We start from the raw sequence: 27,898 nt of genomic DNA, 5'->3' as shown, positions 1-27,898 counted from the left end.
GGGCCCTGCGCTGGCACGGCAAGCGTTGGGGGCCAGGTCGAAACGGTCCGCGGGCCGTAGTTTGGGGACCCCTGCTCTAGAATATGGGACACTTTTTCCATTCTTTTTATATGTACAGGATGTCTGATTGTAATCCAACAACAGAATGTGAATAATACAGGGCCAACATCTAATGTAAGTATGTATACTATTAGTTCTTTATTGACATTGCACTATTTTTTAACATGGAAATACACATTAAAAGAATGCACAGGTAATACACCTGCATTTTGGATGAGGAGAAAGAAAATGGCACAAGAGGTAAATTAGTTAACTATTTCAAATGGCAAACATATGCAATATCCTGACATTCAAGACTTTTCTATATTCCACAATTTAAGAAGATCTAAGATATTATTTTGGGAATGCACCACCCAAAATAACTTGAGCCACAATAGCTATGCATTATGGATAAATGAAGAATAGATTAATAGCAAAGGGAACTTTTACAAAACTCAAACTACCAGTATTCATAGTGTCTCAGAAATTAGTATTTGGTATACAAATCAATTGATTACAGGCAGTCCCCGGGTTACATACAAGATAGGGTCTGTAGGTTTTTCTTAAGTTGAATTTGTATGTAAGTCGGAACTGTATATTTTATCATTGTAATCCCAGCCAGAACTATGTTTTGGTCTCTGTGGCAATTGGATTTTAAAAATGTTGGGTTGTCATAAGAATCAGGATTAACACTAAAGCTTCATTACAGACACCTGTGATAACTGTTATAGCTGATCATTGTAGCCTCGGACTAAAGTACAATAAATTAGCAATATCCAGTGGTCAGTTTTTAACTAGGGGTCGTATGTAAGTCGAGTGTTCTTAAGTAGGGGACCGCCTGTATATCCCATTATGTACTTGTCTCACCAAAGCAACCTCTTTGTCATATAGCCGTTCACTGCTGGTCCACCTCCTGGAAACAGTGAAAAGACTGAAAAGTCTGATTGGCGTAGGCATCTTCAAATATGCTACATATGAAAGGAAAACTGCCACTACCATTATGCTGTAACAGACACAATAGGGCAGATTTATCATGCCTTGTACCTCGCTTTTGTGACATTTACAGCATAATGCTATTTCATTGCTATACAGTGAAGAAAGGAGAAGGCAGAAGTGGTAATAAATCACCTATACCTTCTGCCTAGGGTCTCTGGTAGTCTCTGATTTCCAAAGATCAGGTCTTGTTCCCGCGATTGGCACAGGAGCAGGGGAAACTACAGCAATGTTTATAAATGTTGCTCTAGACTCGAGCCCGGCTTTGAGTTAAACCAGATAATAAAATATATAAATCTTTGCTAATTTGTTTAAATTTCAGAATTTTTTTTGTTTTACTTGCTGTCAGTGAAAGTAGTAGAGGCAGTAATGCTGTTTTCTATATTTGAGTTATCTTCTTTTGTAATGTCGGTCTACCTGACACAGAAATCCCCTACACAATGAGTATGCACCAGTCTCAAAGAGAGGTTTCCTGGATTTAGTTCTTTTTATTTAATAAAGATAGTAACATGGAAAATGTTTTAAAATATCCTACATATTCCTAAAAAAATGTTTTACACAAAATATTCATTAATAAGTGAGTCATTTTCTGGTGACACCTTCCCTTTAAGATGAATCATCATTATTTATTACTTATCCTATTAATGTGCATATGAAGAAATATTTAAATCATTAGTTGAAAGCAACAGCTGAAAGAATTGATCTGTAAGTTCTTGAAACCCATGTTACAATAGCTGAAATCAAAGAGAAGTATTTATCATGCTGTGTACACCAGTATTTTGACCTATAAGGCATGAAAAAGTTGCATCCACCCCCTTTATCCCACTCTCACCACACTCACAGCACTTTTTTGAAAAGGGGGTGGCAGAGCACAGGGTGGGGTAGCCCCAGCCCACCAAATTTGCTATATCCTGCACCAGGATACTAGTGCAGGTTATTGCTGAAATCTACACCAAGAATGGCGTGCCATGTCACTTGGGGTATAAACATAGGCACACATTGCACTAGTGTTAGTACATTCCCCCTAGTGTGTCTATAAGAGCATCATAACAAAGGTGACAGCTTCCTTTCAATTATATTTCATTTCTACATAGGAATAGAATCAGTATACATATTATTGTATCTGGTATAGTTTTCTGTTGTTAATACATTTTTCATTTTTTGCCAGAATAAGGGTTTTGCTTTGGGATTTTTGGGCCATTCCAAGATAGAACTCTTACAGATTTTCTTCCTGAGTCTCAGGTACTGGGAATTTTGTAGAATGGGCTGTAACAGAACAATAACAATAACATCCATATTCTCATCCATCAGCTTTTGCATGGCCAAGTAGAAAGCTGTTCGAAATTTTCCACTTCTTATATATTTTTTTGTAAGAACAAACAATGTCTTTTTACTTTGATTAATACTTTGTGCAATATTGTCAACAACAGCTTTTCCTGGTTCCCAATCTCTTTCTTCTAAGCAGAGTAGAATGCTCTTGTTTCCCTTGTCCTCAATTTGGTCGCATAATTCGTTATAAACCCAATCAGTAACTGCTGGATCTGTCTCATCGTATGTGATGAATGCATCATAGAAGCTTTCAGAAGAACAGGCTTTGTAATTTTGGAGCCTTGCCCTGCACCAGTGGTAGATATACCACACATCCCAATAAAACAAATGTTTCATAATCGGTAATGCAGTTAGTGGAACAATTACTAGCGATGTCATGAGAAACAGCAACATTGCTGTCAGGTCCACATTACAGGTATGTAGATCAAAGTATACAATACCTCTCTTCTTCCAGTTAGCAGGGGTAGCACAAGTAACATCAGTGGCCAACCGTGGGATGGTGACATTATTTTTAAGAATCCACAGCACTAGGTCAGTGATTTCACAAGTACAATCAAATGGGTTGCTTTTCAGTTTCAGAACTTTAAGATAGTTATCAGTCCCCGACAAAAATATTGACTTATTAATGGACTGAATAGAATTGAAGCTTAAATCCAAGTGAGTGAGGCTCATAGCTTTGAATAGAAAGCCTTCTGCTAAAGTTTGGATTAGGTTGTAACTAATTATAAGTGTTTGTAAGGATTTCGTATAATTGCTCAAATGTGCCATAATCATTGTTAGCTTGTTGTTACTTAGGTCAAGAACCATCAGGTTTGTGAAATATTTTAAATTCTTCCAAGCAAAAAACTCCAAGCCATTATGGCTTAAATGCAGCTCCGAAAGGTTTGTAGGTAGATTAAGAAATGCTTCATCAGGAATTGTACTAATCTTGTTGTATGAGATGTCAAGTAATGACAGATTGGTCATTTGCTTAAAAATGCTTAAGCAGCGACTGTCTCCATTTTTCCATAAGACATTCAAGCGGTTTCCTGCAAACCTCAATTCTTTCAAAGACTTGCTTTTAATTTCACACTCAGTTAGAGTAGAGATCTCATTCCAGCTTAGGTTTAGAATGTTTAGTTTGTGTAGATTTTCAGTGAAATTCAGATGATGAGTTACGCCTTCTACAATAAAATAGTGCTTGTTATAGCTGACATCCAACACTTCCAACTTGTTAAGTTCTTGAAAAGCATTAAATGAAGCAAAATCTAACTTATTATATGACAAATCTAAATATGCTAGGTTTGGAAAATAGATAAATTCTGATCCATTTAAGGCCTGGCCAATTCCATTGGAAGACAAATTTAAACAAGCAATATCTGCAAATGAACTAAATTCTTCTGGATCAATAAAGAAAATACTATTTAAACTCAGATCTAATGTCTTCCCGTACTTACTACACTCAGGTTTGACAAGTTTATTTAATGGAGTAATGATTGCCGGATTGATTTGAGTACCATACCGTAAAATAGGTGAAAATTCGGATTGCACTGGTTTCGAGTGACTACTGTAAGATGTTTGCAGAATCATGCTTTTATTACTTATTTCAGAAAATGGAGATATTCTATTCTCAGATAAAAAAAGGATAGAAAGACTAGGGAAGTAGTCCTTAAATATTTTAAAATTAATATTTCTTACAAAATTCACTGCAAGGTCTAATATAGTCAATTTCCTTAATTTTGTAAGTGGGGCTAAGTTCTCTGCAGTAATGTCTTTAAACACATAACCTTTAATGTGCAGCTCTGTAAGTGATACCAATTTAGAGAAATTCTCAGAAATATTAATATCTTTAGGATAAGATCTGAAATTGTAATTAAAGGACAAGTCTAGTATTTCTAAGGAAGGTAAATAAGATAAAAATTCTCCAGTAGCAATTTCTGTGACTAAGTAATTTAATTCAAGATTTAGGACTTTTAAACGAGTTGTGTTCTGAAACCATGTTTTCGGGATGACTCTCAGGGATGTGCTTCCTAAATGAAGAACAGAAAGATTTACAAGATTTTGAAAAGCTAACTTATGTATTTGAATGGAAGATGACCCTGGACATGGTTCACATGGATATGCAGCATTATAACATCTAGGGCAGTTGCCACTCAAAAAAAGCGTTTTTAAATTAACTAGATTTTTGAAGTCATCTTGGTTAATGACACGTATCCTATTATTGCTTAAGTACAGTTCTGTCAATGATGAAGGCAAATAATGTGGCACGCTGGTTATGTTGTTAAATGACAGGCTAAGCACATTCAATTCCTTTAGTTCTGAAAATGTTCCATTGGTTATGTTCAATACACCAGTACATTTATTACCATAAAAGCAGTTACGCCCCAAAATCAGTTTCCTCACATGCTTTATGCTAGAGAAACTGTTCCGGTTGATTGAGGATATGTTGTTATGCTGTAAACTCAGGATCCTTATAGAGTCTGGCAATCCGGGAGGAATTTCACATAAATAATTAACGTCTATGATCAGCTGCTCCAGTTTTGTCAGATTGAAAAACGTCCCATTACTGATCTCAAGGCCTCTTTTGCATGGATCAGGATTGTCGAGTTTTACTTTTGAATAGTGATTGTAGCTTAAATCTATTTTTGTAAGATTTTTCCATTCTTGAAAAGATGATTTGTCTAATGTCCCTATTAGGTTTTCTCTTACTAAAAGTTCTACAGAATATGATTTATATTCAATCGGTGAAGGAACTGCTTTTAGACTACGAGCAATGCAGTCAAAAACAATGGTGTGGTTCTGTTCTGTAATAGAGCATGGAATGGTCTTGTTGGTTGACAATGCACTAGACATCCCAAAGTAACAACACAACATAACTGGCAACAGGTATGGACTCCACAGATGACTTAACATTGTACCCTAAAAAGACAAGCAAAAATATCAATATATGTTAGGCTAGAGTAAATATTTTCATTTCCTGAAAAAAACACTAATATCAACATGGCATCTAATGTCTGCTAGCTAGATAGTTAAGAAAATTTTTTACAAGGGGTGTACATATATCGTATTAAGATATGAGTTATATCATGGACAACAGAGACAACACAGCTAAAAGGCATACTATAATGTATAATCCTGCCATCTCTTACCTTAAAATACTGGATGGAAAGGAAATAAAATACAGCAGAGGACCCTGACCTAGTGTACAGAAAGGTAACGGTATGTATAAGGTACCCATAAAATGGGGGGGGGGGGGGGGCAGAGTATCACCCATGTAAAATAGTCGCTCACCTGAGATGAGTTCAAATGAGCATTTCGAATAAATAAGCCCTCACATGGCAACATTAACGGAAAAACAGATATTAGATAGCTCACAAAGGTGCACCCATGAACCAACTAAAAACCACTGAATTCTGTAGGGCAAAACTGTTCCTCACTGTGTGCCCATATAACATTCACATGTGGGGTGTATCCATTCTCGGGAGAAATTTCATAATAGATTTTAGGATGGGTTTTCACTTTGTATCTTTTGTGAACATGTAAATTTTAGGGCTAAACTTGTTACTGACAAAATCGGACCTTTGTACATTTCACCTCCCTTTTGTTTTAATTACTCTGATCTCATGGTAGTGAACAATCTTCCTAATAGTTTGAGCTGTGCACATTTGAAAATTTGAAAATGGAGTGATATATAGAGGGTTTCTTATATTATACAGTATGTTTCAAAACTCATTACTGAAAACCGTGTTCGATTTGTAAGCCGCGTGACATCAAAATAAAATACCCAGACATTTCAAAAATTATGAAAACATAAAGCAGACATATGGGAAATGTTAGTCATTCATTTGGGTTGTAAAACTATCTGCCTGAAAATGAGATAATTTCAAATTTTTAAAATGGCAAATTTGCCGTGTTGCCGTTGTTTATTTCTTTTTTTTAAATAAATGAACACAAAAATTATCAACCAACATTTACCACTAATGTGAATGATATTATGAAAAAAAACTCAAATCACTTTGGTAATTTAAAATGTTAAAAAAGGTATAACCATATAAAAAGACGCGTGTCTGATTACAAAAAAATGTGGCTGAGCCTTAAGTAATAAAATAGCATTGTCCTTAAGGGGTTAATATATCAGCCTACAGCAAGCCAGTCTCGTATTGCATAAGGGTTTCCAAGGCTGGGAAATGGGTTTCCAGGTTGGAAATGCAAAAAAAACTATGGGAACAGCAATGTCATCTTAACTTCAAAGATAATTGTAGACATTGATATATTTTAAAGCTTTTTTCCAAGATGGATTTTAACCCCTACGGGACTCAGCCTATTTTGGCCTTTAGAATATTTTTTTAAAAATGTTTTTTTTCTGGAACATTTTTTGCGGGGTTTTTTTTGGGCTTTTACCATGCTGGTCTAGTAATGATTCTGTTTTATTATACAGATTGTTACGGACACGGCAATACCAAATATGTGGGGGGGTTTTGTGTATTTGTGGTTTTTATACTTTATTAAGTGTTTTTATGGGAAAGTGACATTTTAGGGGCTTATATTTTTATGTATTTATTTTTTCATTTATTTTATTTATGTTTAAACTTTAGTGTTTTTAACTTTTATTACTTATACAAACTTGAACTTGAACCAGCAATGCTCTGATCGCTGGTTCAAGTCCAATACACTTCTCTACAATACAATTCATTGTAGAGCAGTGTAAACTGTCTGAGCATACAGACGCATGTGCAGACAGTTTACAGTCAGACCCATAAGGGGTCCAACTGTTCAGGATATCGGGCAACCCCGGGGCACTTGGCAGACCTTGGGACTGCCCAGAAGAGGATCTGATCCCCCGGTAAGTGGCACGGGGGATCCGATCCATAGGAGGGAGGACCCTTACACGCTACGTCATGCTTGACCATGGCCTATAAGGGTCTAACACTCGCGATTGGAGCCAGCTCCTTTCGCGGGTGTTACAGCGCAGTATCAGCTGTAATAGATGGTTGACAGCCGCTGCTTCTGGTGTCGGGTCTGTTCGTGAGCCGGTGCCAGAAGCGGGATGTTATAGAACGTCCTGGTGTGGGTACTATAACGTCCTAGTGCGTGTAGGGGTTAAGCAGTCTAAAAGCATGTACCATGGAATAAAGCTTTGACCTATATCCATGTCTTTGACTGTCCTTGTAGTTAAGATTGACATTGCTATTCCAGCAGGGTTTTTGAGTGTTAACACCTTCTATTCATCACTTACCTACTATTTTTCTCACCATTAGCAAATCTAATGACAAACATAACAAAAACAACAAAACCCTGAATCAAACAGCTAATCCAGTTAAACTAATAATAATAACAAAAGTAACAAATAATTATTATGACTAAATTAAGAACAAGCAAATATACTTACTGTGAAATATACTTCTCAAATGTTTATAAGGCAGGTAAAGTAGGGTGAGAAAACTTTAGCATTTAGCATAAAGTTGCAGAATCCTTATAAGAAGTTGCCCTCTTCAAATATTACTGGAAGTAAAGTTGGTTTTGTTGGTTATCAGAAGTCTTGCAAAAGCATGCAAGCTTATGTGTTGAGTTATAGATTTCACAGCTGGCAAGACTTTATAGAGATATTGCAGATCAGTTCTGCAACCTGTGGGAACAAATAATTGCTGTTAGATATAGATGCCATTGCAAATTAAGTTTGGCCACCTTTGATATGGTTAAAAGTGAAAATAAAGAGACTTAGTCTGTGGCATAGCTTAAAAGGGGTTTGCCCATGACAGAAAGTTCTCAAATTTTAATCCACTAGTGATGTTTACACAAAAAATATACTTTTTAACCTCTTACTTTACAATTTTACTCAGTTTCATTACTGCTGATTTTTCAGAGTGTGGGCAGGGACTCTCTACACTACATGATTTTTCTGCGCTATGAGATGCTGTGTGCCGACAATGTACTTAGATTATCAGGGTACAAGATTTATATGCACTTTTATTTAGCTTCTGAACATTCTACTGGTATCTCACACAGAAAAACAGGGATGAGACAGATCAGAGAACAGAGATTAGAGATGATGAGATCCACGAGATCTGCCTCACACTCCCCTGTATATATACCTTATATGTCTGTAGCTTGTAGAGTAGGTCTTTGGTTAAATCATTGATTAGATAATGTTAAAACTGTGTGTCATATTTGCTAGCCTGAAATTACGCAATGCTGTTTCTTGCAGCAGATTTGTTTTACTTGTTCTACATTTTCTGGGGTTAAACATTATAACAGTAGGTAGTCAGTGAAGCTACTAAACAACTGACTACTTCAAGCCCTTGTCTGAGGTCCATAAACATATTATCGGTATTCACATTCAATTTACCTAATCTGTCATATATATACATTTCTTTAATTGGATGTTATTTATAAAAATGTACCCATGTAAAAATAATTTTTCATAAATGCCACCATGCTGTCAGAAACAAGACAGTTGTCCTTAAATACTACCAACCCCTGTACCCTGGCACAGGAGATAATACATTATGCATAAGTTATTGAGCCCTTCATGACCACCTAGATTCAGCGTACATTACCACAGGATGGCTGTGGGACAAGCAGTTACTGTACATTTTATAGGGAAAAACTGTTTCTTTGTGCAATTATTCCAGTAGAGGTGGTCATATTCAAGGACAACAATCTTGTTTCTAAGGGATCACATGGCTACATTTATGGGAAATTATCTTCACATTTCAATTTTTTTTTAATAAAATCCAATTGAAGAAATATATCTCTATGGCCGGTGAACTAACTAATCTCAATGTTCAGGTAAGAATACCACTTTAAGGGACATACTTAAAGAAGACCTGTTGGCGGAATTTTACCCCTCCAACAGTAATATCTGCTGGTAAAGGGTAAAAAGTCCATCCCCATATCATCTAAAATTATCTTCCACTTAATTACAGACAATTTTTTTGATATTCAAATGAGTATCACATTTTCTCCAGACTGCAAGTGAACAACGCCTTCTATTGATTGACAGCTATGTGTCTCTTCAAACCTCAGCCAGAGCAGACAGGAAGTCCACTCCCTCTCCCCTTCCTGTCCTTAGCAGAATGTTGTCCCTCTTACTGCATGGTGAATTTAGCAGTGAGCACTGTGTGGGAAATTGCAGATCTTGCCACCACTTCCCCACGCAATGTGCTGCTACTTATAAGTTTGCTTTCTAGGTGATCCTGTCGTGTCAAGTTAGAGATGGGCAGCCCTGGCGCTTGGTAACTTGATGCTTCAGTTCCCTACATACGTTTTCTGTGGGATTAAGGTATGCAGAATCATCCAGGTGTTCATTACAAAACTTAAGATGGGCATGAGCGTTTGACTTGAGCAGGGGAACCTTGCTAGCATGGCAGGATTTTATTCCATTATGGCGTAATGTGTTACTAATGGTTTTCTTGGTGGCTGTAGTCCCAGCTGCCTCGGTCCAGGCTGATATCTCTCCTTACTCATATTCAAGAACACCCCACAATGCCCCAGATTGATCTTGATTTACAGTAGTCTTCTATTTTCTTACTATTGTACCAGCAGTTGTCTCCTTCTCACTCAACTTATTATTTATGGTTTTGTAGACCTTTCCAGCCTTGTAAAGGTCTATGCTGTTATCCCATACATTTGTACAAAGCTCTTTGTTCTTGCCCATGGTGTATTGGTTAGAGTCTGCCTGAGGTTTTGAGTCTGTGGACAGGAGTCTTTTATACAGGTGACTATTTAAGACACTGGGGCAGATTTACTTACCCGGTCCATTCGCGATCCAGCGGTGCGTTCTCTGCGGTGGATTTGGGTCCGGCCGGGATTCACTAAGGTAGTTCTTCCGACGTCCACCAGGTGGTGCTGCTGCGCTGAAGTCCGCTGCAATGCACTCAAGTACACCGGCCTTTTCCTGGTGAAGGTAAGTGCAAGCTCCGCAACACTTTTTGTTTTTTAAATGCAGCGTTTTTTCTGAGTCCGTCGGGTTTTCGTTCGGCCACGCCCCCCCATTTCCGTCGCTTGCATGCCACGGAAATATTCGGGTAACACGTCGGGAAAACGCGAATCGGGCCCTTAGTAAATGACCCCCACTGTCTGTAATGCAGGTAATGAAGTGATGCAAAGTGGTCTGTATGTAATGGTTGCCAAGGGATTAAATACTTATTTCTCTTAGCAAAATGTAAATAAATTTATATAATTTGTGCAATGTGATATTCTGGATTTTGTTTTTGATATTCTATCTCTCAATATTAAAATTAACCTACCCTTAAATTCATAGAATGTTCATGTCTTCGTCAGTGGGCAAACTTACAGAATCGTCAAGGGATCAAATAATTATTTTCTTCACCATATCAGCCTTTGCAACATTATTCCCTCTGCCCCCAAACAGCTATATGAAGTAAATTTCTCTGGGGCATTACATAAAAATTGAATTCAAAAAGCCATGGATGGTTGAGTAGATTCAGTGACCAATAGAGGTTATAGTCAATAGGGATTAGCCAATCTATTTGTTTCATAGATTTGGTATGAATCCGGCCTTTTTGCAGGCACTGAAGAGCCACAAAAATGAAAAGGGGTACGGAGGGTCTCAGTTATGAGGAAAGATTAAAACAACTAGATTTATTTAGTCTGGAAAAGTGACAACTGTGAGGGGACATGATTAATTTATATAACTATATGAATGGTACATACATAAAATATGGTGGAAAGTTGCCCCAGGTTAAATCAAATCAAAAGACAAGGGGGCACTGTCTCCATCTGGAGAAAAAAGGTTTTATCACCAGAGGCGACAGGGCTTTTTTACTATGAGAACTGTCAATCTGTGGAATAGCCTGCCTCATGTGCTGGTCACCACAGGAACAGCAGAGAGCTTCAAAAAGGGCCTAAACGCCTTTTTACATCGAAATAACATGGAAAGCTATGTTAAATAGAATTTTTCCCCTAAATACCTTCCCCATCCAATGCCTTCCCTCTCTTGGTTAAACTTGATGGACATGTGTCTTTTTTCATTTGTATAAACTATGTAAACTATGAAAGAAGCTTGTAAAATACTGCTGTCATTTATCCCAAAGCTTAGGGAGGATTGGGGGAGAGGGAAAATTAAAAGAATTCTTTAAAAAAAATTAAAGAAACCAGATAAGAATTTTTAATGAAAAATCTATGAGGACTAGAGGGGTTCTATCTGGACCCAAATGAAATCCTTTGAAAAAATTGGTGAAGAATCTACAAATTGACTCTTTGATGATTCGCTCATCTCAATGGTCAGCTTTATATTCTGGACAGAAATCTCTGTGACCAGAACAAGTAGATTCTAGATTAGGACACCACAAATTAACAGACCATCCAAAATATTTCACAAGATAACAAACCAGTAAATACTCTGTTAATCATGGGAATCAATCATGGTACTATATGCTGCTATTGAAAGAGTTTGGCTGTACCAATAAACACCATATTCTGGATGTGTGTATTTTTTTTAAAATAAAACATATACACCATGTTCATTTTCCTTGCACATCTGACACAGATACACTCTGTACTAGATCCTCTGTTCAGGAGCTACTAACTGTCATGATCTGCTTATCCTTTATTAGGCCTGTTGAAGGCAAAGTTTGATGAGAAATGTTTGTAAACTTGTTAGGTCTATGAATCGGAAATGTTATGCTTGCTAAAAGATATACTTATACAACTCTATGGACCAAGCCGCAAAACGTGGGAGCTCCTGGCGCCTCTCAACCAAACCTCAGCTACAAAAGTGATTTCAGCCTCACCGATGGTGAAGTACGGGAACCCGAACCCTCTAGACCCAATAAACTGGCTTGACTACATCAGGAACTTGACAAATTCTTGAAGATAAAGCTGCGTATGCCGCTCCTCAAATCGCCCAAAATGACGCTACTCGCCCCAACAAGAGCAGGAAGATTTAGATAATGAAAGCGTGGGTGAATGCTCTGACTTGCAGGGAGAAGATTGTGTAGGTCCTGTGTCAAAAATTTTTATTAAGAGGACACTTTTTCAGGCCCTCAGGCCTATCGCCAAAGAACTGGCTGATATTAAAGTTGATATACGTCAGATAGGAGCATGTGAGGCTAAGAAGGGTCCCTGAGGACATTGTACATGATGAATTACCAAAAGCAACACAATAGATCTTCACTATGTTGCTAGGGCAAGAACAAGCACTGTGTGTCCATATTGAGCGGATACATAGGGCCCTGAGATCCAAGCCAAGAGTATCCGAATCCCCCTCGACCTTATCTGTGGGCTGTTAAGATACACAGATACAGCAGACATACTCAAGAAAGCCTGAGAGCACAAAGACCCACAACTCACAGCCCATCGCAATATTTCAAGATGTAGCCCTGTCAACACTGGCTAAGCGAAGGATAATGAAGCCACTACTAGATGAATTACCAGCAAAGCAACTGCAGTTGTCATAAGATCACCAGCAGATCTGTAGACGGTTTGGGTGCTTCTTGAGATTTCCCCCAAAGTGATACCATCTTGGTTGCGGTTCCAGAAGTAGATAGCTACCTACGACTATGCCATGGCACACGGGGGGCACTCCGAGATCCTGTAAAAAGAGAAACACTGCAGCCTGAGTTGATGCTTTTCTGGCCACTAGGCCACTGATGGAGATGGACACTAAAGACTTCCTCTTCCAGCGGTCTTGGTTGGTAATAGCCCCGGCAAGGTTGGATGGGAGCCGCTGGGAGCCCACTGTAATACCTTGGGCGGCTAACCCATCTTTCCCCCCCACTTTCTGTACTACTTTCCATCTGACACCTCCTACGCGACGGCACCCGCCAGTGAAGTCCATCTGGGCCAACTGAGGGCCCAGATGGACTTCACTGAAGTTCAATTGTTAATCTTGTGTTTAGGGGACTAATCATGGCTTTTTTGCTATGTATTTTACCCTTCACTGTCCCTCCTCCCTCCCAATCCCTACCCCTAACGCCATGCAGACAGAACAAGCTGCTATCCAAGGTCTGGGGGAATGTAATGCAGATGCCACTAGCAAAACTCCCTAGAAGCAGCGGGGTCCAACTAAACCATATATGTGATGGCTGAGATAACAGTATTCTTATTCAGTGTAAAGGGTAGGAATGAGCCATGCAAAGGCACCAAATTCTGAGACAAAAAAAGGAGAGGGTAGCTTTCATTCTGTTGCAAGAGACACATTTCAAAACAGCTAACACACCCTCTCTTCCTTTTTTTTTTTTTATTTTTGTTTTTACAAAATACACAGATATATAGTTCCAATATTAAAGCTGAGCAAAAGGTAAACAGCAGTTGCATTACAATTGTTGCATATCATGCACATTTCATACAATATTCACTGCACCGTGCAAGAGGTAGAAGATGTAAGAAGAGAAAAGAAGAAAGGAAGGGAGAAAGGAAGGGAGTATATATATATATATATATATATATATATATATATATATATATATATATATATATATATACAGGCGGTCCCCTACTTAAGAACACTCGACTTACAGACGACCCCTAGTTACAAACGGACCCCTGGATATTGGTAATTTATTGTACTTTAGTCCTAGACTACAATGATCAGCTATAACAGTTATCACAGGTGTCTGTAATGAAGCTTTAGTGTTAATCCTGATTCTTATGACAACCCAACATTTTTAAAATCCAATTGCCACAGAGACCAAAACATAGTTCTGGCTGGGATTACAATGATAAAATATACAGTTCCGACTTACATACAAACTCAACTTAAGAACAAACCTACAGACCCTATCTTGTATGTAACCCGGGGACTGCCTGTGTGTATATATATGTATATATAATATATATATATATATATATATTTAATTCTCTGGTGTCACCATCAAATATGAAAGAGATTTTAGGCAGTATTCCTTTCATAGCCTGGCCATGATTTCCACAATTCGTCAAAATCTTTACTCTTTATAATACCTTGTTCCCCTAAGACATTTTTCCATTCTCCATGTGGAATTAACTAAAAAAAACATTTCAGTAATAGTTGGGCTAGCTTCGTCCTTCCATTTTTTAACCAGTATAACTCTAGCTGCTGTCAAGATTTTATTAATAACCCATTTATATTTGTGGGTTTTTTTTAATAGGTCCCTTGGCACAATATTCAAAGGTGCCCATTCTGGTGAGACTCCAAGGGAAACCCCAGCTACTAATTCTATAATTTTTCCAACACCCAACCAGTAGTTACTTAGCTTGGGGCATGACCACAATATATGGCATGGGTTGCTTTTTTTCCGCAGCGTCTCCAGCACAAGTCAGATTGGTCAGAAAACATATTAGCAAGTCGTACAGGAGGAGTATACCATCTAGTGTGAATCTTAATTAATATCTCATAATAATTTAAGCAGAACGTATTCTTGCTAATCCCTCTAGTAGCATTAAGCCAGTCCACTAACGGGAAAGATCTCCCCATTTCCTGCTCCCATTTATTCATATATCCAAGTTTTCCATTGCTAGTGGTCTCCATAAATTCTGAATATGCTAATGAAATACCGCCTTTGTATTTAACTTTTGATGTCAAAAATCTAAAAAATCTGGATGAGTTTGACTCATTAATTCCAGTGCCCATAACGTTTCTGACTGATTTTAAAAAAGATTTCAATCTTGCATACACCATAAATTCTGTTGCTGGTATACAAAATTTTTCCCTTATAAGATCAAATGTACATAAGCCTTCTTCAATCCATATATCAGCTAGTGATGAAAACCCCTGCCTTTTCCAGATGTTCAAATTTATGTCAATTATACAGGCACTCAGAGTGGCCAATCTCATGTCTGCTGGTTCCAGACAGTATTTTTTAATCCTCTGCTGCATTGTGCAGAATTTGATCCATACCATAAGCATCAACCTGGTAGTATCGAGAAGATGGATATGTCCTTTTTTTAAATCCAGATTGGTAGCTATAAGCAGATCTTTTAATAGCTCATATGACGCAAACTCCGCCTCTAAATGCATCCAATTTTCCGGTGGACTCTCTGTCCAACATCTCTTACATGCCTCCAAGATTACCGCTTGATGATATATAAATACATTTGGGAGGCCTGCCCCTCCCCACCATCTATTCACATATAATGTTTGGCTAGAGACTCTTGGAGGCTTATTGTTCCACACAAATTGGATCAAAATTTTCTTGATTGTCTTGAGAGAAAACTCCGAAAAAGCTAGGGGAATACAGCGAAAGTAATAAAGGATTATAGGAAGTAGATTACTTTTAATGGCACTTATTCTTTCCAGCCATGATAATGAGTTTGGAAGTTTTTTAATCAAGGTTTTTAATTTGTCTATTAAATTCAAACTATTCAAATTAATAATTACTTCTAAGGTAGGGCCTAACGTAATTCCCAGGTACTTTGTACCGCCTCTTGCCCAGGCAAAAGAAAACTTCGAGATGATCTTTTGTTTAAGATCTCTAGTTTCATTTATTAGAAAAATATTACTTTTTGTTTCATTTATTTTATAGTAGGATAAGCTAGAATATTTGGAAATAGTTTTCCTTACCTCCTTTAAGGAAGAGAGTGGGTCCAAACAGGTGATAATTATGTCATCAGCATATAGACCTATTACATGCTCTAAATTCCTGCTTTTGATCCCATGGATGTCTGGATTTCTTCTTATGGCCTGGGCTAGGGGTTCGATCATTAAATTGAAAATCAAAGGAGATAGAGGGCATCCCTGCCTAACTCCGTTTGTTATAGAAAACTTTTATGAAGTATGCCGCATTCCAGAAACATATGCTTTTGGACAAGAGTATAGGGACATTATTAATCTCAAAAATATAGGGGAAAAACCAAACTGGATCAGGACAGCTTCCATGAACCCCCAGTGCACCCTGTCAAATGCTTTTTCAGCATCTATTGACAGGACTGCACATGGGGATTCCTGGAGCCCCGCCAGTTGTATTAAATTAATTATTCTACGTGTAGCGTCCCTAGTTTGTTTTCTTGGCATAAAGCCTACTTGATCTGAATTTATCAACATATTTATAACTAGGGACAGTCTGGAGGCTATTATGGACGAGAAGATTTTTAGATCACTATTTAAAAGGGATATTGGTCTATAATTGTCAGGACGAGTTGGATCTTTATTTTCTTTATGTATAGTGACTACTTTTGCCAATAGCATTTCCTCTGGTATTTTCTCCACTGCCCTAAATGTATTGAACAAAATAGTGAGGTGAGGCGCCAAAGTATCCTTCATTTCAATATAATAATCGTTCGAAAAGCTATCGGGGCCCGGGGATTTCTCTTTTTTCAATCTTTCAATTCCCAGTTTAACTTCTACCAGCGTAAATGCTGTGTCCAAGATCTTATTTTGACCAGAATTTAGCTCTGGGAGGCCCAAGGTCTTCAAATATTCCCTCATACTTTCACTTGATGGACTAGCTACTTCCCCGGCTAATACTAAATTATATAAATTTGAGTAGTAATCACTAAACCTATCTAATATTTTTTGTGGGTCATATATTTCTTGGCCATTAGATATTAGTTTATCAATTTTCCTATCTACCTGTTCTTTCTTTATTTTATTAGATAATAGTTCTTTGGCCCTCAATCCTACTTTATATTTTGTCATTCCTGATTTAAATAAATTCTTAACATAGACTTTCGCTTTATGTTAGTATTCTCCAGGCCTAGGCTCTAAATGCTGCCAATACAAAAAAATTAATGATCATGTACCGATGATGTTCTGTGGGACATTAACAAATAATGGATGTACAGCTTGGGGTGGAATAGTACAAGCTTGAGATAAAACACCCTAGATGACAATTAGTAGGTTAGTATTAGTATGGGGTCCAGCAATTGAGTGGTGGGTTGCGGGGTCCAGATATTATAAAGTGCGCTCCAGTTCTTATCCCCAGTCTACTTTAAATGGAGCTATATAGTGTAAGATGAACACTGTCCAATTTCTATCTCCAAAACGTACTTAGTTATGATGTACAATCAAACGTTTGTGAAAGTGAGATATCAAGGCATACTGCTGCACATTCAGGTTATATTTCTGACACAGTTAGGTAGCTTAAATCTATAATAGATATAACGTTTTTTCGAGATAGCGTAACTTGGCACTCGCAGCCAACCTGTGTTATCCACGCTCCACAGGTGGCTATATTAGTCAATAAGAGATTTGTTAGAATGGATTAGTAGGAGCCAGTCTGTGATATCCACACTCTGCTTGTGGTGATATCAGTTAGTAGGAAATTTGTTAGAATAGATTAGTAGGAGTAATATTGCTCATAATCCACATTCAAAGGACAGTTAATAGAAATCCAATAAGTTAGGATGTCAGAACAATCATGATTACTCATGACCTAGTTGCCACCTTTTTTTATATCATCCTGGGAAAACGCCACCAAGTCTTTCTCATTGGGATGTTCAATCTTTTCCACACAGCTCCTTATCAGACTTCTTCCAGAAGAGGGCGCACACAGGCTGTTTTTACACTTCCACACTTTACTTACACCTGGCTCCCCAATCTTCGGTCACCACAAGCCTGGCTGTCTTCTTTACCTACCCCGCCGCCGGTGTGAAGATTGTTAAGCGCCGGCGTGAAGGTTGTTTGGGCCCAGTCAGTGTCCCACATCCCGCATTTCTCCCGGCTCAGACGCCCTGGTAACGTGACAGCTCAGCACGTCATGATTTGATGACACCCTCTCTTCCTAAAAGATATTGTGCCTTTACCTCTGCAGCTAGAGGTGTCTCAATAGGTATCAACAAACATGTCCCCTTTAAATTGGTGGCAGAACTAAATGACCCGGAAGGTCGCTATATTTTCTTGAAAGGTACAATAATCATTAATCATAATCAATTAAATAGTCAATTAATCATGGTGGCAAATTTATATGCCCCAAAAACAGCCCAAATTCCATGGCTCATTCAGACTCTCAGGACCCTGACTGACTTTAAGGTAAGTATTGACATTATAGACGGAGACCTAAACCTGATATTAGACCCTCTTCTAGACACTAGATCACCTCCTGATGAAGCATCAGTGCGAAACGCGCGTTGGGGTGTACCCTTTGCCCTTCCCCTGATCTGCCCAGTGTCAGTTCACCATGTTTGCTGGTAAGTGTGCAATAGCAATATGAATTTTTTGAATATTGTATGGTACCTCCAGTTTGTGTATAGTTTACTCTTCACTGCACTATTGCCACTGTACCCCCTTTTTTGTCTTGGTCTTACATTTGACTGCATAATCAATACTGCTATACATATAACTAGGACCCTGGGCTAATAGGGATGGCCACTGGTCTTCTGTGTTGCCCTATTTTCCATCTGGGGCTACTTGTGTCCCCTATATTCTGTATTTATACCTCCCCATTTGAGGGATATACATATTGTATTTGTGTATTTGCTTTTAATAAAGAGTATTATTTTATGCTAACAATTGTTGTTTGCCGCTCTGGTTCTTTTTGGTTTTCATAGTGTTTCGTTTGGAGAGGCATATATGATCTGTGAAGGAGTGCAGGGGTTATTTTGGTTTTGTCCTCTTCTAGACACTACAGGTGCTAAACATCAGTCTTACACAGAACACCTCCTCTCCATACAAGAGAAGTTACACAAATTCCTCAGGGATAATACAGTCCCGAACTCCCCTTCTCCACTACGTGGGACGCCCACAAGATGGCAATAAAAGGTGAATTCGTATCACATACGTTAAGAAAAGATGATTGAGGTTAATGACCTCCATGCTAGGCCATATCACTAAATTAGAAAGCCAACACAAAAAGACCAATGCGGGTGTGCACTGGTCCCTGGGAACCAGACACAAATTCTTAAAATTGTGGAATCCCTGGATCCACATACCTGACTTGAGTGGAAAACAGTTGTCAGCCCCTTAAGACCTACTGCTAATATACACTCCATCCGCTCTTACTCCCCCCTTTGTCTAACCCCCCCCCCTTTGTTCGAATTTGGTTATTTATGTAGTTTTTTCGTAATTTTGACAATGCCATAGCGACATGACTACAAATGTACCTAAAGATTTAGAGCATCTATGTCGCATATGCCCGATAAATAAGAAGAAATGCACCATGTTTTACTTTTGTGACAATTGTATAACTACGCTGTATACCCGAAAATGGAAAATGTTGAATAAAAAGAGATTTAAAACAAACTTATGTAACTCTATGTCCAGTATCTTAATGTAGTAGATGACATTCATGATTGCTCACAATTACTCACTTAGGCAACTTGAAAACCATGGAAACTGACAATAAATTATACATTGTACTAATAAGTAACATTTAACACCGCTAAAGAGAGACTATGGGCTTGAAATGGTAGTTAATGTATAAAAAAAACACAGGGAACTGGAATGAATACAGCTTGGAACATATACAGAACTTAGTTTACTTATGTTCCTCATTCCACTCCTATGAATAGATTTTTACTGCTGTATTGGCTGTAACAGTGTACTTAATAACCATAAATGTCTGAAAACAATCATATTGTATATCCTTTAAGGGCACACAATATAAGCTTTCTGCTTCTGAAGTGTCACACTATGGTTTCTACTCCATAGTTATCTCCATTCTATAGGTCCCATTAACCAATGAGATTCATTTTAACTCCCTGGGTATAACTTAGCTGAGGTCATTTTACACCTCCATCAGTAGCATTGTGATACACAAGAATTAATTATAAATTTTATTGGGGATTCAGCTCTTTTAAGTTACCGTATATACTTGAGTATAAGCCGACCCGAGTATAAGCCGAGACCCCTAATTTTACCACCAAAAACTGGGAAAACCTATTGACTCGAGTATAAGCCAAGGGTGTAGTATACAGCAAGCCCCCATGTAGTATACAGCCAACCAGCCGCCATGTAGTATACAGCCAGCCCCCAGTAGTATACAGCTTGCCCCCAGTAGTATACAGCCTGCCCCCCAGTAGTATACAGCCTGCCCCCAGTAGTATACACCTTGTCTCCTTGCAGTATACAGCCTGCCCCCAGTAGTATACAGCTTGCCCCCAGTAGTATACAGCTTGCCCCCAGTAGTATACAGCTTGCCCCCGTAGTATACAGCCTGCACCCAGTAGTATACAGCCTGCCCCCAGTAGTATACAGCTTGTCCCCTTGCAGTATACAGCCTGCCCCCAGTAGTATACAGCTTGCCCCCAGTAGTATACAGCTTGCCCCCAGTAGTATACAGCCTGCCCCCAGTAGTATACAGCCTGCCCCCAGTAGTACACAGCACAGCCCCCAGTAGTATACAGCTTGTCCCCAGTAGTATGCAGCCTGCCCCCATCAGTATACAGTCTGCCCTCAGTAGTATACAGCAGCCCCTATTAGTATACAGATAAAGAAATAAACTTAATACTCACCCTCCGTTGTCCCGATGTTCGTCGTGGCTCCCGGCGGTTTCCGATCCCCATCGTGGCTCCCGGCGGCTTCTTCGCTCTTCACTCTTCTCTGGCCGGGAGATCGCGCTGGCTGTCGCACACTGTGATGCCGCGCTGTCGCCGCTGATGACGTCATCCGCTGCAACAGCGTCGCATCACAGTGTGCGATGGCCAGCGCAATCTCCCGGCCAATGAAGAGTGAAGAAGCCGCCGGGAGCCGCGACAGGGATCGGGAGCCGCCGGGAGCCGCGAGGAACATCGGGGACACCGGAGGGTGAGTATTAATTAATTTATTTTTATCATTGACTCGTGCATAAGCCGGTTAATACACGAGTATATACGGTAAGTGAGAAACCTGAGTGCCTGAAATCTTATAACCCTAAACACAGAATTATCACTGTTAGGGCTTATTCACAGCAATAGCGGTGCAGATCAGGGCCGCACACCATGTGTGCGGCCGTGTGCCGCTATTCTCTGGGGGGAGGAGGGGTCACCGTGCAGGCATACCGCGTGTGAATGGACCCTTAGGTTGTGTTCCCGAGTTGCAGTTTTCTTATGCAGTTTTGTAAGCAGGTGTGTATCCTAAAAGGTGTAAATTAATACAATATTAATGCTTTGTAAATGCAATGCATGAACACAACCTCACGTTCACATTGCTTTACATAAATGTGCTGTAAATAGAGTCGAACTGGCTCTTCGGAGCACCGGAGAAACAAACGCTGCAGCGGTGGGTCCAGCAGTCTGAACTTACCGCCAGAGATTAGAGTAAGCCCCGCCCACCAGAGTTTTCGCCTGCTGTTTGCACTTGTGTACAGCATGAGCTCTCGCTTAACTGCAGGCTCCTCACTAGAGATCCTGTCTCCCGCCCTCTCCTGCACTGTTCTGATATTGTTATGCAGTCGGCACTGACCGGAGGGGGTTGGTTGAAAAAATTATGCATGAAGTAGAACAGAGCCCAAGGAAAGGACGATTATGCAACAGTTTCCTACAGGCTAGTTCTTGCTCTCTACTGTACTCTGCATCTCCCTCCTAACCTCAATATTAGCTCTTTCCTGAATTATTCTTTATATTTCCATTGCCCTTTCCACCTGTGTCCCCCTCCAGCTGACCAATCCTGTGATCCTCAATCCTTAGCTGCCTACTTCTATGTTTAAACCCAAACCCCCCCCCCACAGCTCTACACTTATGGGATATGTCCCCCAGCTGTTTACTCCAATGTTTTGCACCCCCCACTACATCACTACTGTCCAACAGTGGAGGCATAATCTACAATATCCATTGTGGAAGAAAGGTAAGAATGTAGGATGTGTGTGTATGTGAAATGTAGATGTGTGTGTAATTTAGGGATGTATGTGGAATGTTTATGTACTGGTAGTATTGAGTGTGAATAAAAGTTGAATATATAGGTGTATTCTTGTAGAATGTGTAAATGTTAATGAAGGTTTTACATATGTAATGCATGCATATATAAGTGAGTAATCTGAGTATGCATGTAATATGAATAAATGAATACATTTGTATTCATGTGTAATTTGTAAACATTTGAAACCCATGTCTCTCATTAAGGTTGGGTTCACATCACATTTTACATGTACTCTCAGCATAAAAAGATTCCTTAATGTGACCGGAGCTCACAGTTAATTTCTCAGTCTTCCATTCCAGTGTATATGCACAGACATAGCATAGACGGTGTCAACAAGTGTAAAAACTTATTGTTCTTGGTTCTAACTCAATCAATCCACGAGGACGCTAGTCATTGCCCAACCCAGGGTTTCGCCTCTTCTTTCGGCACAAGCTGAATTACGGAGGATATTTGTGGAGAGAAAATTGCAGCGGTTTCGAGTCCTTGGTTGGAAACCTCTTTATTAACTAGAGGAAAATTTGTATGTATAAACACTAGAATAGAAGACTGAGAAATTAACTGTAAGCTTTTGTCATATTACGAAATCTTTTTAAACATTGTAATTTGGATGTTTGTTGGATCCATCCAGGGCTGTTTTTTTACAGCTCTTATTTTAGAAGGTACAGCATCTTTATTCCTTTTAGTCTCAGCATACTTGCTGTCACATCTTTGCAGTTAGATAAATGGTATAAATCAGTGCATGGTTAACAAGATGTAAATGCAAAGTGTGAACGCAGCCTAATTTGGTGTCCATATTGGGCTTACGTAAACAGCTGTAAATATCTAGTTTACATAGCTTTTATTTAAATGCAGTAAATAATGTTTACATCCGCATAATGTTACATCTCACACTGTAAATATACAGTATGAATGCAGCATGACATTGCATTTACATAGAGTTTAAGTAAATGTAGTGTAAACATTGGGGCTTATTTACTAAGGGTCCGCGGATTGCATTTTTGTCAGACTTCCCGAAGTTTTCTGGGATCGCGACAGGGGTTAGAAGGGGATTGTGTCGCACGGGATGATAAACGATCCAATGTATTCGGACTGAGCGCAGGATTTAACTTTAAATTGTAAAAGTAAGTTAAGTAAGTAAATGTTCCCCAGTGTGTTCACATTGTATTTACATAAACACGGCTTAAATGAATGCAATGTTAACATGTTCTAAACGCAAAGTGTGAATGCAGCTTAACATTTCTTTTATATTGCGTGTATATAACCATGCTGTTAATATTGTGTTCACATTAGGCTTGCGTGCATGCAGTTTCACATAGAGTTTACTTAAATGTGGTGTAATTATCGTGTTCACATTGTGTTTTCATAAACCTTGTACTTTGATATTACTCTAGTTACCATATCTTTAATATGATATCACTGTCTTTATTATCTATTTGTTGTGACATCATTATTGTTTATTATCTCTATATTGTACAGAAAATCATATGCTATCATATGTTTGAGTGATGGCCCCATTCCAAGGTTTACTATTGTTACACCCCTGGTTTGAATAATATAATTATTGAAGGAAATCTAACGTCAATAAACCATCTAGCATGACAAACCAGGGACACTTACATATCCAGGTCCCATGCCTGTGGTAATCTTCTTATATTAGTTATCCATGTCCTCCTTCCTTCCGCTTTTACAATTATGCTAATGAGCCTGAAGGGCTCTATGGGTGTTACTAGAACCCCTCTGTGCTGTAGATTTACAGACTGTTACACTGTGCAGGAGCACTTTCCCCATTCTACTTTGTACTGAAACTTCCTCTGCTGCAGTAAGATTAAATTAAAGGGGACCTGTCCCCAGAAGGCTATATTTCAGTGGGGACAGGTTCCCATAGACCCTCTAACATGGATAGCAGACATGGTCTTCTCATACCATAGTGGTCTGTAGTTATTATAATATTCACCTGTGAAGTTTACCTGGCATCCAGTCAGCACGTCCTACTGAAGAACTGGAGGAGGCTGCATTTCAAAAGGTAATGTGCGTTTCCTAATTAGCATATTTCCCCAGCTCCCTCTGCATCCCTTCCCTTCATGACGTCCGTAAGCTCATTGCACAATCTATGCCTTCGCTCACTGCTCATTACCGAAATAGGCGATGCGGCTCGCTGCGCCTTGCCACTCAGTGCGCATGCGCCCTGCTCGACCTAGTTACACTACGTAGAGACGCATGCGCATCAAGCCGCCTCGCCTATCCCTGTCATGCGCAGTGAGCGAAGGGATAGATTGCACAATGAGCTGACTGACGACATGAGGGGGAGGGATGCAGAGGGAGGATGTGGGAGGTGAATTGTAAAATACTGAGGAGCTGGGGAAATATAATAATTAGGAAATGCATTATAACTTTTTAAAATGCAGCCGCCTTCAGGACTTCAGTAGGACCTGCTGGTAGGGTGCCAGGTAAACTTCATGGGTGAATATTACAACAACTACAGACCACTATGGTATGAGAAGACCATGTCTGCTATCCACTTTAGAGGGTCTATGGCAGTGATGGCGAACCTATGGCACTGGTGCCAGAGGCGGCACTCAGAGCCCTTTCTGTGGGCACCCAGGCCATCGCCCTGGCACACCAGACAGGACTCAAAGAATCTTCCTGCAGTTCCAAGCAACTTAAAAGATGCTGCTTTCAGTCATATTTTGATATTTACTTTGCTACCTGGGACTGTAGGAAGAGGCAGAATGAGTAGACAGGGCCAAATTATCTTTGGAGGACCTCCTGATGGACCACAATTTTCTCTGTACAGAGGGACACTGGAAAGAAGCTAAAATGCTGAAACTTTTCCATCTTTCTATTGTGTTGCTGTCCTCAGGAGGCCAGTATGATTGAAAGTTGTCGAACAGGGAGCAATAAGTTACTGCTTTAATTTTTGGTTGGCACCTTGCGATACATAAGGGGGGGGGGTTTGAGTTGCAGTTTGGGCACTCGGCCGCTAAAAGGTTCGCCATCACTGGTCTATGGGAACCTGCCCCACTGAAATATAGCCTTCTGGGGACAGGTTCCCTTTAAAGCAAGTGTATACTTTTTGCAATAATGAAGCTTTCCAGCAAGTAATCAAAATGTATAAAAGCCCGCCCCTGCTAAAGTCAGTATTTTGCACAAAAATGATTACACTTCTTGAAAGACTAAACAGAACATTTTGAGTACAAGCAGTGTTCTTAAGTTGTATGTCGGAAATGTATATTTGTATATACTACATAATTGTAACTCCAGACAAATTTTTTTTTTGCCCCATTGACAGTTGGATTTTCTACTATCATGGGACCAAGGATAATCAATAAAACTTCATTACAGACACCTTACAGCTGATCATTCCTGGGAGTAAAGTAAAGCATCTAGAGAGCAACGCCAGAGGTCACAGTGGGCAGAGGGGTCAGTCTGTAAGGAACAGTCTGTAGTTGATTTTTTTTTACATATAATTTTATTCTTTACTACGACTATAAAGGTTTTGCTGCTTTACTATACTTGTACTAAGGTACAATCCTGCTGGGTGATCCACGTTGGTAAAAAAAAGTACTTCTATATAATAAAATACAACTGTTATTTGCCTTTTATTATGTGCAGCTTCATGAGCTTTGCTGTGTCACATTGTAGAGTCTGTATATTTATGATGGCTGACAGCAGCAGTATGGTGGTATAGAACATGTTTTTATCTTACCAGAATGGTACTATTTTACATATATAGAAATAAAGCATTCAATTTTTTTATGAAAAGCCAGGGTTCCGGTTCCATTAGATTAACATTACAAATTCTAAACAATCTATCAATAAGCATTCAAACGGACTTACCAGAAGCAAGGCACCTTTGGGCTTGAGTGCAATCCGGACATGTATTTAACCACTCGAAAGAACATTCAAATGTTACACGGTTTAATGCGAATTTTTCTTCCTCAAAAGCTTTTACAGCACAGTAGCATGTTCATAGGTTAACACGTTAACAGGAAGTTATAGTATCTGACAGATGTTCTGTACTGTCTGTGGATTTCATTTGTGTAAAAAGGGAAGTTTAATAACATGAAATTTTTTGTCCCACCCACTATTAGTATGTCTTTGCACCCAGTATGCAGCATGGCTTTGCATTATAGATTAAGTCCATTTGAAAATTGTATTTTCGCTGTATTTGGTAACACAAAGGGGCTTCTCATTCGACCGATCTAGAAAGCCTGTGTGATTTCTATGCTTCTGTGAGTTAAATTGAATATTTCAATCTTCTTTTTTGAAAAACTTAGTAAAACTGCATACGGTAATTAAAAAAAGGTTAATCATAAAGTCTAACTGTAGAGTCCAATGTAACCATTATAAATGTTATTACATTCCTATGTTATGTGACAAACAAGCTTAGGGGGATATTCCCATTTCAGCAAATAGACGTTATTGTTTGTGTGATTAAAAGCTATTGAATTTTCTAATATACTTTTTGTATCAATACCTCACAGTTTTCTAGATCTCTGCTTGTTGTCACTCACTTCCAGTGGACAGAAATATGACCATGGTCACACAGGTGCACAGTTCATTATATCACACAGCTCACACACTGATTACTCTCTTTGATATTAACCATCTCTGCACCTGTGTGGACCATGGACCAATTCTGTCCACTGGAAGTAAACAAAGAAGCTTTCTATACAAGGACAGCAAGCAGATATCTAGAAATCCATGAGGAATTTATACAGAAAGTATACTGGGAAATTGAATAACTTTTCATCACACAAACAATAAAATTTATTTGCTGAAATAGGAATATCCCTTTTTACATAACGCTTGGGTATGGCTGTTGTAATATAATCAATGGAATTTCCAAATTCAAATAAGTTTATTAGCAGGACCGAATACAAATTTGCTCTGGGAAAGAGAGGGGTTGAGGGATGGAGATATAGGTGTGTGGGGGGAAATGTTAGCCCAGTTCATGGCATATCACATAGGTACTGACATCATGGCCACTGTTGTCTATTTGTCCCCAGCAGGATGGGTATTTTCTCTTCCTTCTCAATGGATCTGAAATCTAGGAGGAAAACCAAGTCTACTGAAGTGACTGTCCGTCACTCATGAGTATTTGGAGCAGTACAGCAGGAAATAGGCCTCATCCTAGGTTTTGGGCATTCAGTCGCTAGCACATACATTTTCTCACTGTAGTCTATGGTAAATGGTCCTCCTCGGAGATGTTTCTATATTGGCCACTGAAGTTTTGGCCTTGCTTCTTGTCGCCTTGATTTTGACTTTTGTCAGGCATGATTGGTCATGGTTTTTCTCTGGCTGGGTTTGGGTTCTCAGGTGCCCCATGCTGGTGTGAAACTGTTTGGTGGAAGGAATTTGGGTTGCCCCTCTGTTTTTATAGGTGACAGGTCCTCTTTAAGTTTTTTTCCCTGTGTGATACATGTGATGAGTTGCCTGTTTAATCTCACTTTTGAGCCCTTTTGTGGTGTGCAAGTTTTGCATGCTCTGTTGTTTGACTTATTAGAGAATTCGACAATTCCAAGCCCAAAAGTCTGCACAAGGTGAAAAAACATCTGGGCTACAAAGATAAATAAGGGCAGTTCATGGGTTACATACAAGATAGGTTCTGTAGGTTTGTTCTTAAGTTGAATTTGTATGTAAGTCAGAACTGTATATTTTATATTTGTAACTCCAGACAAAATTTTTTTGGTCAATTTTTTGTGACAATTTTAGAAATGTTGGATTATCATAAGAACCAGGATTAACAATAAAGCTTAATTACATACACCTTTAATAACTGTTATAGCTGTTTATTTTAGCCTTGGACTAAAGTACAGTAAATTACCAATTACCAGACATCCATTT

General features: G+C 39.0%; 1 protein-coding gene across 1 annotated transcript; it reads right to left on the bottom strand.

The window, feature by feature from the left end:
* Window positions 1-265: 265 nt before the first annotated feature.
* LOC140118270 (toll-like receptor 8) lies at window positions 266-26,025 on the bottom strand. The gene is made up of 3 exons (XM_072135953.1): window positions 25,889-26,025; window positions 7,730-7,966; window positions 266-5,259 (listed from the first exon to the last, which is right to left on the bottom strand). Exon 3 carries the CDS (start codon window positions 5,251-5,253, stop codon window positions 2,119-2,121), a length of 3,135 nt encoding a protein of 1,044 aa, XP_071992054.1. The 5' UTR covers window positions 5,254-5,259; window positions 7,730-7,966; window positions 25,889-26,025; the 3' UTR covers window positions 266-2,118.
* Window positions 26,026-27,898: the final 1,873 nt, after the last annotated feature.

The sequence above is a fragment of the Engystomops pustulosus genome, chromosome 2 (assembly GCF_040894005.1).
Source record: "Engystomops pustulosus chromosome 2, aEngPut4.maternal, whole genome shotgun sequence".
Taxonomy (NCBI): Eukaryota; Metazoa; Chordata; class Amphibia; order Anura; family Leptodactylidae; genus Engystomops; species Engystomops pustulosus.
Note: the sequence above shows the minus strand (reverse complement) of the source record. Positions and strands in the feature narration are given on the sequence as shown.

Bases quoted from the DNA above. Each gene is read 5' to 3' on its own strand.
- LOC140118270 (XM_072135953.1), bottom strand. From the start codon at position 5,253: ATGTTAAGTCATCTGTGGAGTCCATACCTGTTGCCAGTTATGTTGTGT.